General features: G+C 38.8%; 1 protein-coding gene across 1 annotated transcript in view; it reads right to left on the reverse strand.

Annotated features, from left to right (window-relative positions):
* The window catches only part of Atf6 (activating transcription factor 6), a 143,312-nt gene that overhangs the window by 94,018 nt on the left and 34,251 nt on the right, over window positions 1-15,043 (reverse strand). Inside the window, exons 8-9 of the mRNA XM_090340601.1 lie at window positions 11,273-11,458; window positions 8,609-8,700 (exon numbers count right to left, since the gene is read on the reverse strand). Coding sequence (XP_090196727.1) covers window positions 8,609-8,700; window positions 11,273-11,458 — 278 coding nt within the window. The remainder of the gene's footprint in view (window positions 1-8,608; window positions 8,701-11,272; window positions 11,459-15,043) is intronic.

Below are 15,043 nucleotides of genomic sequence, written 5' to 3' on the forward strand. Positions count from 1 at the left end.
CAAATGAAGATATGAAAGAGGACAATAACTATATGAAAAATGTTCACCATAGTTTGAGATATCTCAAGCGAGTCAAAAATTACAAACATGAAGAAAACATAAAACAACCAATGGGCCGGGAGTTTGGCCTAGTGGTAGAGTGCTTCCCTAGCATGCACGAAGACCTAGGTTCGATTCCTCGGTAGCACATACATAGAAAAAAGCCGGAAGTGGTGTTGAAGCTCAAGTGGTAGAGCTCTAGCCTTGAGAAAATCTAAGGACAATGCTCAGGCCCTGAGCTCAAGCCCAGGACTGGCAAAAAAATAAAATAAAATAAAACAACCAACGGTGGTAAAGATGGGGGAAGGGAGAACCTTTATCCACTGCTCAAAGAAAAGTAAATTAAAGCAAGCACCAGGGAAATAATTATGAAGGTTCCTCAAAAAATTAATAATAAAACTTCCATGTGATCCAGCCATATCACTTCTAGTATATACCTGCAAAAATCAGAGTGGATGTGTGGTTCAACTATAGTATACTTTCCTAGTAAGTACAAGGTCCTGAACTGAATTTTCACTATTGAAACAAAATCTAAGAACAAAATCAGAGATACCTGTACACTCACATTTATCCTGACACTATTCACAATAGCCAAAGTATGAAATCAGCCTAGTTACCCAAAACCGAGGAATGGTTTTAAAAATAATAAAATAAAACAAAACAAAAAGGCTGGGAATTTGGCCTAGTGGTAGAGTGCTTGTCTAGAATGCACAAAGATCCAGGTTCAATTCCTCAGTACTACATACACAGAAAAAGCTGGAAATGGTGCTATGGCTCAAGTAGTAGAGCACTAGTCTTGAGAAAACACAAGGACAGTGCTCAGGCCCTAAGTTCAAGCCCCAAGACTGGGAGAAAAAAAAACTCATAAATTTTATCATTTGACTTATACTGTCAATTGTCTCTCTTCTTGTGAGAATTAAAACTAAGAGATTGTTGATCTTTAGTTTGTCTAAGATGGTGCTCAATTCACAGGGGACTTTTTTTTTTTTTTTATCATGGGGCTTGAACTCTGGGCCTGGGCTGTCCCTGAGCTCTTCAGCTTAAGGCTACTGCCCTGCTCCTTAAGCCATAGCACCATTTCCAGATTTCTAGTGGTTAATTGGAGATAAGAGTCTCAAGGACTTTAGTGCCCGGCTATCTCCACGCCTAGCTTAGGAAACATTTTTAAGGTGCTATGTTATCTCTCATCTCTTTTGCTGTACCTTTGTTATCTCATATTGTCACAGTATCTCACTTTGTTATCTGATATATTGGATACATTTGTATTTGGTTACTTGAAATTGGACAGGGAAGGGGGGAAAACCAAGAGAGGGGTGGGGGGAGGGTAATGGGGACCAAGACATGTGGAAGGGTATCAATGTATGTGAATTAAGGCACCTTCTATCTGGCAAATATCATGTAACCCTTTTATTAAATACAATAAAAATATTAAAAAAATAAACAAATTTAAAAAATGAACTTTCTGTATCATCCTTCCTCTTGTGAGAGAAAAATTTCTTCACTTTAAGAAAACAACCCATAAGCTGAGCGAGAGCATGCAAGTGGTGGCTCATGGCTGTAATCCTAGCTACTCAGGAGGATGAGATCTGAGGATCAAGGTTCAAAGCCAGCCCAGACACAAAAGGTCCTGAGACTCTTATCTTCAATTAACCTCTAGCAAACAGGAAGTGGGCTTTGGCTCAAGGGTAGAGCAGTAGCCTTAAGCTGAAAAGCTCAGGGACAACACCCAGGCTGAGTTCAAGCCCCATGACCCACCAAGAAAAGAGAGAGAGAGAGAGAGAGAGAAAGCGAGAAAGAAACAAAGGAACCCATAACTCAAGAATAGTACGTGATGGATTCATTACCAGTTCCAGATCCAGGAACAGGAAATTACATTAGTTTTTATTGCAACTGAGGGGAGGAAAATACAAAGTTCTCAAGGGAATTCTTCAAATTTTAATACATTTCTTTTTCCTTTTTAAAAGCAAGTAGTAACAGTAATTCACTAGAAACAGGAATGTGGCTGAATGAACAAATACATTTGTAAGAAAAAGATGAAAGAGCTCTAAATAGTAGTTCTCAGAGTCAAGGATACCTTGGCAGATAAACCATCACTTTACTGGGGCAATTTGTCAAATGAACCAATATGAACAAGAAAAGGACCTAAGATTCTTTCATTCATTCAATAAGCAATTACAAAGCAAGCGCTATTCTAATAGATGTTGTTCATTTTTGGAACTCAGCCACTATACAATGAGGAAGCCCAAGCAGTTGTGGAAAACCAAATTAAAATAAATCAAGAACTCTAGTCTATAAGCTTGGCTCAGTAACAGTTAAAAGCTAGTACCAACTTGCAAACCATATAAGTGAACTACACTGAAAGTGTGTCCTCTTGTTGTGCCAAGATTGTCCCATGTTCTGGGAATGACACCACCACCCCCCACACACACTCAGGGCCCATGTACTAGGAATCAAAAACACATGCTCCCGGAACTAGCCAGGACTTGAACTCCAGGTGGCAATGGCCCAATGCTCAGTGGTTAGACACCTGAGCTCTGACCAATCTCGAAGCGACCAGTGGTTCGACGTTATCAAACAGCTAATCAGGTGGTTGTAACTATGGAATTCCCCTAAAACTTGTTTGTATAAAAGCTGTGTAAAACCTTTGTTCGGAGCCTCTTAGCGTTGCCGGCTGCGGGCACACAGAGGTCCGAGTGCGAACTTGCTTCTTTGCTTTGACTTCGGCCTCTGGTGGTTCTTTCAGGGTCCTAGGAATTTGGGTACAACAACCCAAACCACTCGTTAATCCACTCTGAGAAGGTAAAAAGGAGCTGCCTCTAGTGACCCTTGCCCAATTCACAGATTCACGATTTTTTTTAAAGCAATGTAATGATTGTTGTTTTAAGACTTTAAGCTTTGGGATGGTAGGGTAAGTGATAACCACTACATGTAACAGGCTGTTAATATCAATGAGGTAAAATAATACCAAAAGGTATTATTATTATTATTATAAGTGCTTTCTGATTCTAAATGTCAAAACGCAGAACTATAAATTTGATTGTAATCTCTTTTTCTGTTAAACTTATATAACACAGCCAATTCACCACATATTTTTGCTGTGTGCCAATGGCTCATGCCTATAATCCTAGCTACTCAGGAGGCTGAGATTTGAGAATTGTAGTTCAAAGCCAGCCAGTGTAAGGAAATCCCTGAGACTCTTATCGCCAATTAATTACCAGAAAACCAGAAGTGGAGCTGTCTGTGAGTCAAATTGGTAGAGCCCTAGCCTTGAGCAAAAGAGCTCAGAGACAGCACCCAGTCCTAGAGTTCAAGCCCCATGACCAAACATTCTTCCCACCCACAGCAAATCTTAAGCTTTAAGAGAATGGGTAGTTATAAGATATAGTCCTAATAACTCTATAAATATCAACTTCCTTTTCTCTCCTTGAGTGATTGTTAAGTCTTTTAATGATTAAAACCAGGTTCCAAAGGTAAACTGTGAATGCTAGATCTCCTGCATATTAGCTAGGCCTTTATATTCCTCTATAAAATGAGGATAACAGTACCTACCTTATAGTACTGGGAGGAGTCAGTAAATTCACTAGGGTGATCAGACTAGTACCTGGTGCATAAATGCTTGGTAAATAATACAATAACCAGAGAACACTAGCTACCTATATAATCAGTCACAGGTGATATGAACATACGGTTAGCTTAGATTACAATATAACTAATAATCTTCAAACTTTTATGCATCTTCTTTTCTCACAACTGCTTACTTCTATTTCTCTCAAGTCATACCTCACAAAGAAAAACTATGAAGACTGGAAAAATGAAGGTAAGTAATGCTGTTTTAAGGGGAATTTTAGTAGAAGGGCTAAGATTAAAGCCATGTAAAATATTCCGATGACCTGTGCACTCCCTAACTCTAGCTCCTTAAAAGTTATAGATTGTGATACACTGACTTTGGACAAATTAATGCCCATTTATATTCAGAAAACCGAATAGCAGAAAGTTACAGCACATACCCATTATCATACTTGCATTAGCTAAAACTCAATTAGGAACGATCTGTAGGATGATTCCTAAAATAAAAGTTTCAAATGCTTACTTATTGAGATGACAACACAATCCAAATCTGGGAACAAAATAACACAAACTGCTAAAGCAATAAACAGTGTGGGGAGGAGTGTATTCAGTCATTTGAAAGCCTCAAAATTATGCTATACTTCCTTAATATTAGGTTAGACCTTCACTTTCTACAAAATTGAGTTGTTTATTCTCATTATGTGTGTTTTGGAGAGTTTTCAAAGCATGATTCCACATATATCCACTAAATACTACAAGGAGCAGTTGAGACATCTATTTTTAGACAAACCACCCACTGGTTGTGTTTTATGCTGACTAAGATGTGTGGTCAGAAGAAAATATCCAAGTACTTAACTCTGACAATAACTTTCTCATTTGGACTACTTTCTCCCTAGTCCTCTCTTGAAAGATAGAAAGCAGAAGTTACCACTACCTTATCAGCTTCTGGTTTTGAAAAGTATGCCAGTGACTTACCCATGATAAAGAATAAAATTATCAAGAGGTGTGTGTTTTCAATTTCAAATGTTTTTCATTTCACTAGAATAACTGAATTTAGAGGTGGGGGGGTCAGGTAAGCATGTGATAAAGTCATTGTGACACTTTTAGAAACGTCTCTGTATACAATTCACATGATAGCTCAAACCTCAGAGCAAATCAAATCTTCAGTAGTTTTCCATGCTCTCAAAACCAAGTTTTGCACTTGGTGGCACCCTCTAAGGAGCTACTGTTTAGGACACTAACATTTACGGAGACTATAAGAGAGAACCAATTACTTTACACAGACATTTGTGACAAATATGAATCAAACTATCTGGGAAAAGGTCTACCCTTGTCTCTGCTACCTTCCCTGCAATCCCTGTTTCACTAACACCTGGTACTTAGATGTATTTCTTCAGCTTATGTGTCACTTTGATAAATGTGGAAAGTACTTTTGGCCAAGAATTAGAATTAGATTTCCTTTAAAAGTCTGGCTGAACTAAAATCTTGTATATTTGGTGGTTTGAATTCTGACATGTAAGTGATACAGTAACTTTTAACCTGCAGCCAATAATGATATCATACAGTGAAATGTGCACAAGTAAATAGAGAAAAAAATTGGAACCAGATTAAGAGACAATCTCCTCTTAGGTAAGAAGCTAAAATTCTTCCTGTAAACTGAAAAAAGCCAACAAACTCAGAGAATTCTAGGATAGAGACATTTTATACCTAACCACTTCCAGACAACTCAAACTCAATGCCATATGCTCTGTGGTTACCTCTTCCTTGAAGCACAGTCTCATAAGAAAACCACATAGTCGCTGGCCCTTTAGTGATATGGTTGGTTCATTTTTCCTCATCCATGTCTGATGTCTCCAACTATATACACAGACGCCAGTCCTAGTGAGGCACTTCTCCTAACCCCGAACAAGGAAAAAACCACCCTCAATTTCCAATACTTGTTAATACTATTTTAATAATATAGCATACTTAAAGCCTCCTTGAAACTCAAGCTAGTAACGAAGTCTGTAAGAATCCTAGCTTACTCCAGAGGCTGAGATCTGAGGAATGCAGTTCAAAACCCTCCCAGGCAAAAAGTTGGAAATGGAGCTATGGCTCAAAGTAGTAATACAGTACACTTGGACACAAAAGCTCAGAGACAGTGCCCAGGTTGAGTTCAAGCCCCAAGACTGGCACCCCCCAAAATAAAAGCCTTATTGGAATGTTAATTTACTATTTGCATAAAAAGAAGACAGTAATATCTTCTGAAATGAAAAAAAGAGCTCATAAAATTCAATGTATAGCCTCCAAAATTAAGAAAACTGAAGGAAGAATAGAGTTAGGAGGGATGGGGAGAAAGATGAAAGGAGTGACATTGATCAAGATGCGCTGTATTCCTAAACTGTTTTGTTGAATGGCGATTTCTTTGTACAACTACTTACAGATAATCTTTTTTAAATATCCTATGTGACAGAAGTTCCATCAAAGAATATACTGTGGCTCCTATGCTATTCAAAACAGAGATCCATGAAAATACTCAAGTTCATAAGATAAACTTAAATATAGAGGTGTCTGCCTATAGATACAATACAATTTCCCTTCTTTGCACTGTCTTTTGATGTAATGGATGTTTTTACAATTTCTTTTGCCTGGGCACTATCCCTGAGACCTTCAGCTCAAGGCTACCACCCTACCCTTGAGCCAAGACCCACTTCCCATTTTCTAGAGGTTAGAGATAAGAGTCTCTGGTCCTTTTGTGCCCAGGCTGGCTTTGAACATTGATCCTCAGATCTCAGCCTCCTGAGTAGCTAGAATTACAGACGAGAGCCACCACACCTGGGTGTTTTGTTTTGTTTTGTTTTACCATTTCTATAAAGGCTAATACATTGAAAGAAATACAAAACCAGGCCCGGAGTGAGGCCTAGTGATAGAATGCTTGCCTGACATGCACAAAGCCCTACAGGTTTGATTCCTCAGTAGATCACATATACAGAAAAATCCAGAAGTGATGCTTTGGCTCAAATCATAGAGCAACTAGTCTTGAGTAAAAGAAGTTCAGGAACAGTGCCCTAGGCCCTTAGTTCAAACCACAGGACCAGCACACCTACTGCACACAATGAAGTCTCAGATCTTTACTGCCAGAGTCTTAAGTAGGTATCAGACAGTATTTGTTTTGTTTTGTTTTTTGCCAGACCTGGGCCTTAAATTCAGGGCCTGAGCACTGTTCTTGGGCTTTCTCAAGGCTAGAGCTCTACCACTTGAGCCACAGCACCATTTCTGGCTTTTTTTCTATGAATGTGGAACCAAGGAATCGAACCCAGGTCCTTGGTTCATGCTAGGCAAGCACTCTACCACTAGGCCCAACTCCTGGCCTTTTTGTTTTTTAAAGGTTCTATGATTATAATTATAGTGTGGCACTAAGACGAAACATTTTTGCTACTAATTTCTCTTAGCTGAACCAATAATGAATGTAGTTCACATGTTAAGTCTTAGAAATTTGTTGAGGCGGGCAGGGAGTTTGGCCTAGTGGTAGAGTGCTTACCTAGCATACACAAAGACCTGGGTTCAACTCCTCAGTACCACATATATAGAAAAAAGCCAGAAGTGGTGCTAAGGCTCAAGTGGTAGAGTTCTAGCCTTGAGAAAGCCCAAGGACAGCGCTCAGGCCCTGAGCTCAAGCCCAGGACTGGCAAAAAAAAAAAAAAAGAAAAAGAAAAAAATTTGTTGAGGCTTTATAGTATAAGACTCATGGTTTAATATTTCCTTCCATGACTGAAAAACTTTGTGTTAATAGATGCAGTGTTTATATATTACCATTAGATCAAACTTAATAATGCCAATATTTAAATTTTCTAAATCTTTGCAGATTTTTCTTGTCAACAGTCTACTATTACTGAGAAAAATATGCTAAAGTTTTCTAGTGTAGCTCTGTCAATTGTTTCTATTAGGCATCTGATACCTAATTTGATACCTTAAAAAAACACTAAGCTTTCTAATCAACATATAGTCACTCTGATGCTTAGCAGGGCAATTCCAACTTTCTTTTAGCTACTATTTGCTTTTTCCACCTTTTAATTTACAACTTTTCTGTAGGCTATTTCTGTGTATATTTCCTTTATTTGAAACACAATTCCTGTTCTTTCTACCTGGTAGCCAACTATCCCAGTATCCCACTTTACGTTTCCATTTCTCCTTTGGTGATTTCCCTTATTACTCAGTCATTTAACAAAAAATTGTTTTTTGTTTTTCGGGCTTTTTTTTTTTTTTTCCGGTTGGTTATGGGGCTTGAACTCTGGGCCTGGGCGCTGTCCCTGAGCTCTTCAGTTCAAGGCTCTTGCTCTACCACTTGAGCCGCAGCACCACTTCCGGTTTTCTAGTAGATAAGAGTCTCACGGTCTTTAGTGCCGGGGCTGGCTTTGAACCATGATCCTCAGATCTCAGCCTCCTGAGTAGCTAAGATTACAGGTGTGAGCCACTGAACCCAGCCAAAAAACTGTATTTCAAACCTACCAATCTGGCATGAACCATCACATTAAAAAATTAATAGTCGGGGCTGGGAGTTTGGCCTAGTGGTTAAAGTGCTTGCCTAGCATGCATGAAGACCCGGTTTCGATTCCTCGGTACCACATATATAGAAAAAAGCCGGAAGTGGTGCTGAGGCTCAAGTGGTAGAGCTCTAGCCTTGAGAAAGTCCAAGGACAGTGCTCAAGCCCTGAGCTCAAGCCCAGGACTGGCAAAAAAAAAAAAAAAAAAAAATTAATACTCTGCTTTATAGTCTTTCAATGTTCTGTTTTGACTGCCATTATTACACTCATCATATTATAACACGGTCATCCTTTCATACATCTTTCTTCCCAGCTGAAAGAAAAATCTCTGGACAAGACTCTGACCAATTACTCTTTATATGTCTAAGGTGCTGACTCTGTTCAAAACAAGTCAGTTTTCCTCATTTATGGCTAAAGCTGAGAATGAATATTTTAAAAGTTTTAGCATTAGTATCCAAAATAAATCACTATCCACTTACCTCATGGGTCCATAGTTCAGTACTATAAATGCCAATATAATCATCACACACACAGCTCTTCGCTTTGGACTAGGGACTTTAAGTCTCTGGTTCTAGAAAAAGGAAATAACCATAAGAAATTCAGTTAAATAACACATCAACCTTACAGAAAGTAATACCTATGATAGGATTCTTTTCTTCTTTATCTGTTATACAAATGCTCTTTTGAAAACAAACTCAAAGTTGAAGAAATATAGTACTTCTTTTTCTTTTTCTTTTGTTGCTAGTCCTGGGGCTTGAACTCAGGGACAGGAAACTGTCCTTGGGCTTTCTCAAGGATAGTACTCTACCACTTGAGCCAAAGCACCACTTCCAGCTTTTTTTCTGAATATGTGGTACCAAGGAATCAAATCCAGAGCTTCATGAATGCTAGGCAAGCACTATACCACTAAGCCACATTCCTGGCTCGGGAAATGGTATTTTAAAAGACTAGAATCTTGGGGCCAGGAGTGTAGCCTAGTGGTAGAGTGCTCATCTAGCATGCACAAAGCCCTCGGTTCAATTCCTTGGTTACCACATACACAGAAAAAGCCAGAAGTGGCTCACTTAAGTGGTAGAGCACTATCCTTGAACAAAAAGGCCCTGAGTTCAAGTCCCAAGACTTGCAAAAAAAAAAAAAAAAGACTAGAATCATCTACTTTCCAACAGAAGGGGAAAAGTAAAGAAACAGAAATATATAGCAAACAGTCAGATTTATATTTTTTCTGAATTTCATCTAAGAATTTTTCATCAGAGACACTTTTGTGGTTTGCTTTACTGTCTTTCAAGTTTATTTTTAGCAACACAATGGAATAGTTCCATGTGCTCAGTGGCAAGACAGAAAAAAACCATTCAAGCTGGGCACCAGTGGCTCACATCTGTAATCCTGGCTACTCAGGAGGCTGAGATCTGAGGATCATGGTTCAAAGCTAGCCCAGGCATGAAAGTCCATAAGAATCTCATCTCCAATTAACCACCAGAAAACTGGAAGTGGTGCTATGGCTCAAGTGATAGAGTGCTAGCCTTGAGCTGAAAATCTCCGGGACAGTGCCCAGCCCCTCAACCAACAACAACAACAACAAAAAAAAAAAAAAAAGAAAGAAAGAAAAGAAACTATTAAATAGGTATCTATTTGGTTCAGAACTACACTGCAGTGGAATTCACATGGGAACAGCCTGGTATGGAATACACACACACAAAACACAGTCATCAGTGGATTGAAAAAGGATCTTTTTAAACCCACATTTTTATTTTACATTATTGTCTTTTTCTTTAAAGTCACTGACTTAGAAAACTGAGTAGCAATGTAATGAGATAGAAAAAATAAAATAAAATAGCTGGGTACCAGTGTCTCACACTTAAAATTCTAACTATTTAGGATGCTGAAATCTGGAGGATCTTAGTTTAAGGCCAGCCAAGAGGCAAAATAGTCTGAGAGACAATCTCCAACTACCCAGCAAAAAAAATGAGCTGGATGTATCAAAATAAAGGAAGAAAACGGAGGGGAAGGGGGAAGGAAAAGAGAAAGGAAAAAGAAAGGAAAGAGGAAGGGAAAAAGAGAAAGAAAAAGAAGAAAGGGAAGGGGAGAAATGGAAGGAGAAGGGAAAAGAGAAAGGGGAAGGAGAAAGGGAAGGGGTAGAGGAAGAAAAAGGGAAGAGGAGGAAAGAAAAGAAGTTTTTTAAAAAATCTAAGAACAACTTTTGTTCATAGACTGGGAGGTAAAATTCAAAATGGTTTTTGAAGTAATGCTACTCTCATTTTCTTAACTCTACTGTTTTATACAATTTCTAACTTTATCTTTTTTGTTGTTTTTGTTGTTGTTGTTGTTTTTGTTGTTGTTGTCACTGGGTTTCAACTCAGGGCTCTGACACCGACCCTGAGCTCTTCAGCTTAAGGCTATTGCTCTATCACTTGAGCCACAGTGCCACTTCTGGTGTTCTGATGGTTAACTGGAGATGAGTCATGTGGATTTTCCTGCCGGGGCTGGCTTTGAACTACCATCCTCATATCTCAGCCTCCTGAGTAGCTAGGATTATGGGAGTGAACCACTAGCACCCAGCTAACTTTATCAATTTTCTTTTTTCTTTTTGTCAGTCATGGAACTTGAACTCTGGGCCTGGGTGTTGTCCTTGAACTCAACAGATCAAGACCACCACCCTACCACTTTGCCTGGGCATTGTCCTTGAGCTCCTACCGCCCTACCCCTTGAGCTACAGGGCCACTTCCGGTTTTCTGGTAATTAATTGAAAATAAGAACCTCATAGGCTTTGTAGTGCCCAGGCTGTCTTTGAACATTATCCTCAAATCTCAGCCTCCTAAGTAGCTAGGTGTGAGCCACTGTACCACTTAACTTTATCAATTTTCTTTTTTCTTTTCTTTTTTTTTTTTTGCCAGTCTTGGGCTTAAGCTCAGGGCCTGAGGACTGTCCTTGGATTTTTCTGAAGGTTAGAACTCTACCACTTGAGCTTCAGGACCACTTCTGGCTTTTTCTAAGTATGTGGTACCAAAGAATCGAACCCGGGTCTTCATGCATGCTAGGCAAGCACTTTAACCACTAGGCCAAACTCCCAGCTCTACTTTATCAGTTTTCTATCAGGAAGAAAAAACATTTTGAACCTCTCTGCCAGCTCCAGCACTAACACTCACCTCCAAAACAACTTCATCCAGCTGTCGCTTCAGGGAACCATTCTCCTTCTTCAGTTGCTCATTCTCTGAGAGAGCGGCCTTTAACCTTGCCTCTAACCCCAGCATGTACTCCTTCTTCTTCTTGCGAGATTGACAAGCAGATTCTCGGTTTTTAATCATCCGTTGCTGTCTCCTTAGTACGGCAACCTAGAAAAGGTTACAGTTTCATCAAAATAGATCAAAATGATTTCTACAATTATTTTGTTAATTTTTATGCAATCAGTTATTTGAAAAACCAATTTTAGAATATACTGCTCAAGCTAAGTAAACAAAATAATTAAATATCATTTTCTAAAACAAATATTTATTTTTGGTGTTTTCTGATGCTAAGGCTTGAACTCAGGATCTACACTCGAGCTTGGCTTGCTTGCTCACAGCTGACACTCGACTACTTAAGCACACTTCTAGTCCTTCTGCTAGTTAACTGGAGATTGAGTCTCACAGACTCTGCCCAAGCTAGCTTGGAACTATGATCCGTCTAGTCTCAGCATCCTATATGGCTATGATTACTAGTATAAGCCACTGCTGTCCAGCAAAGGCTGATTTATTGATTATATAATATTCTCATTAGAAACTTCCTCAGAAAGTGCCTTTATACATACATATACACATATATGTTTATACATGTATATATCTGTAAGACTCCCCACAGATGGCAAACTTTATAAACGTTTACGTCTCTTCTATAAATTAGTATCTACTCACCTCCTTCCACATACTGTAAATCATCTCTACTTATAGTACTTATAGTATTTAATATAAACTTGGCCTGGTAGCCCACGCCTATAATCTCAGTACTAAGAAGGGAGGGGTAGCCAGTTTGGGCTCACACCTGTAATCCTAGCTACTCAGGAGGCTGAGATCTGAGGATCAAGGTTCAAAGCCAGCTGGGACACAAAAGGATCTGAGACTCTTATCTCTCTCTCTCTCTCACACACACACACACCAATGTCAGAGCCATTAACAAGTGACTGACAACTGATTTACACACTTCTCTAGACAATACCATTTTGCTCAGTTTTGATTACCTTCACTGTCTTTTTTTTTTTTTTTTGCCAGTCCTGGGCTTGAGCTTAGGGCATGAGCCCTGTCCTTGGACTTTCTCAAGGCTAGAGCTCTACCACTTGAGCCTCAGCACCACTTCCGGCTTTTTTTGTATGTGGTACTGAGGAATTGAACCTAGGTCTTCGTGCATGCTAGGCAAGCACTCTACCACTAGGCCAAACTCCAGGCCCCCTTTCACTGTCTTTTTTAATAATATTTCTCTCTTTTAATTTTTTTTTTCAGCCCTGGGGCTTGAACTCAGGACCTGGGTACTGTCCTTGGGCTTTCTCAAGGCTAGTATTCTACCACTTGAGCCATAGTACCACTTCTGGCTTTTCCCATGCATGAGGTACTGAGGAATCAAACCCAGAGCTTCATGTATGCTAGACATACACTCCATCAATAGGCCATGATCCCAGCCTTCCCTTTTAAATTGTATTTTTTTATTTACTTTTTCTTTATGTGGTACTCAGGAATTGAACCCAGAGCATCATGCATGCTAGGCAAGCACTCTTACCATTAAGCCACATTCCCAGCCCTGCCTTCACTGCTATTGAAAATGCCAGTGTCCATAATTAGTACTTAATAGTAGAGTATGAAAGTACATAGAATACTGAAAAACCATAAAAAAGAAAGTTCCCAGATAGAAGAGTTTATACAAAAAGTTAGATAAAAGGCAATCTTACTTTAAAGGCTAATCTACGGAATTTGGGGAGGCTTACAGATGGCACACCATTTAATAAATTTCAAACAAAGCTTAGGCATTTCTATAAACAATAAAAGCACCTGCACTTTATACAGCATTAAAGTTTCAAAGGCTTGACAATGCACATGCCTCATACCAAAAAAATGAAAACCACCTGTGGTCAAATATTCTTTATTTTGCCATATGAAAAATCTATTATAACAGTTCTGAAAATACTCAGTATTACCAGTAAAAACAGAAGGTAAAGACTATATAAATATATGAGGGCCTTGAGAGTAAAAAAGAAAAAAAGAAGGTGGGGGGCTCCAACTTTGTATCTCAGAAAGCTGTCTTCAGCTATCTAAACATAAAGTAGTTAAAATAGTCCATACTTCCTAGGCCACATAAATACACACTACATACACTGTATGGTATTTGGTGTTGGGGAATAATCTATAATTGTTTGATAAATAACACCTGATGTACAATAAAATGAAAGCATATTATTTTAATTATCTTGATAGTTCACAATATATATCATTAGTCAAAAATTGTTTAAGTCAAGCCAGGAGTTTGGCCTAGTGGTAGAGTGTTTGCCTAGCATGCACAAAGATCTGGGTTCAGTTCCTCAGTACCACATATACATAGAAAAAGCCAGAAATGGTGCTGTGGCTCAGGTGGTAGAGCTCTAGCCTTGAGAAAGCTCAAGGACAGTGCTCAGATCCTGAGTTCTAGGCCCAGGACTGGCCAAAAAAAAAAAAAAGAAGAAGAGGAAGAGGAGGAGGAGGAGGAAAGAAGGAACGAAAGACCAACATTGACTCCAAATCCAGTGGTAGTAACATAGTAGCTCCACACAACTTTTAATTTGTTTGGGGGTATGTCTATCTCTCTCTGTGTGAGTGTGTGTGTGTGTGTGTGTGTGTGTGTGCCATACCTCCACTTCCAGTTTGTGGGTGATTAATTAAAGGTATTAGCTCACTGACTTTTCTATTGAGCTCACTTCAAATGTCAGTTCTCAGATCTCAGCCTCCAAGTAGATAGTATTACAGGTATGAGTCACCAGTACCCAGATCCACACTTTTTATACCAACTAGTCCTACATCACACTGTAAAACTCTAACCTCAGTGAACCATGGAGTTACTTTAACTATGTGTCTATCTGTAAAGGGAGACCTGTAGAATTGCTTGTACCTGGAAGCTTAATCTCCTGTTAGCAATAGGTAAACATAAAATCAATACTCTGGCACATTAATCAACTAACTCATCTCCTCCATAGGCCTAGCAGATGATTTAACATAGACTAAAATGAACCAACAGGTGGCCAGTTCCTGCTTCTGATCATCCTACCTTCTGACATCTCACCCAGTAATATATACCTTGGAACAAGAAAAAAGAACAGAAGAAAAAACTACACAGCTGCAAAATACTCTTCTGTTGGTGCCATTGCACTGTAAAATGGGCTGCTTCATGTATTAAGAAAACATTTATTTGAATGCAACCAAGATGTAAAAGGAAAATTTTCACAAATGGATAAATTCCTTTTAAGTGTTGGGTCAGTTTAGAAGTCAAAGTTCCACATATTCTTTACATTTTAAAAGCTTTACCACATAATAAGCACTATATTATAATTACCTGTTTTATAAATTAAATAAGGCCATTTAGAGACATGACTCTGATCTTAAGAAATGAGTTTCAAAGATCTGAGTGACAATACATTAAAGTAATTTCAAATAAGATAGATATGTGACAGTACTGAAGTGTGAATTCAGAGCCTCAAACTCACTGAGATTGCATATTCAGGTAGTGAACTTTAAGCTACCACTCCAATCGGGCTTTTTGCTTGTTATTTTGGAAACAGAGTCTCATGGACATTTTTTGCCCAGGCTAGCTTCAAAATGCGATCCTCTGGATCTCATCCTCCTGAGTAGCTAAGATTATAGGTGTGAGTTATCAGCACCTGGAAAATAGGACATATTTATACTATACATTCCAATATTTCATGT

Source organism: Megascapheus bottae, chromosome 10, assembly GCF_031878675.1.
Source record: "Megascapheus bottae isolate mThoBot1 chromosome 10, mThoBot2.hap1, whole genome shotgun sequence".
Taxonomy (NCBI): Eukaryota; Metazoa; Chordata; class Mammalia; order Rodentia; family Geomyidae; genus Megascapheus; species Megascapheus bottae.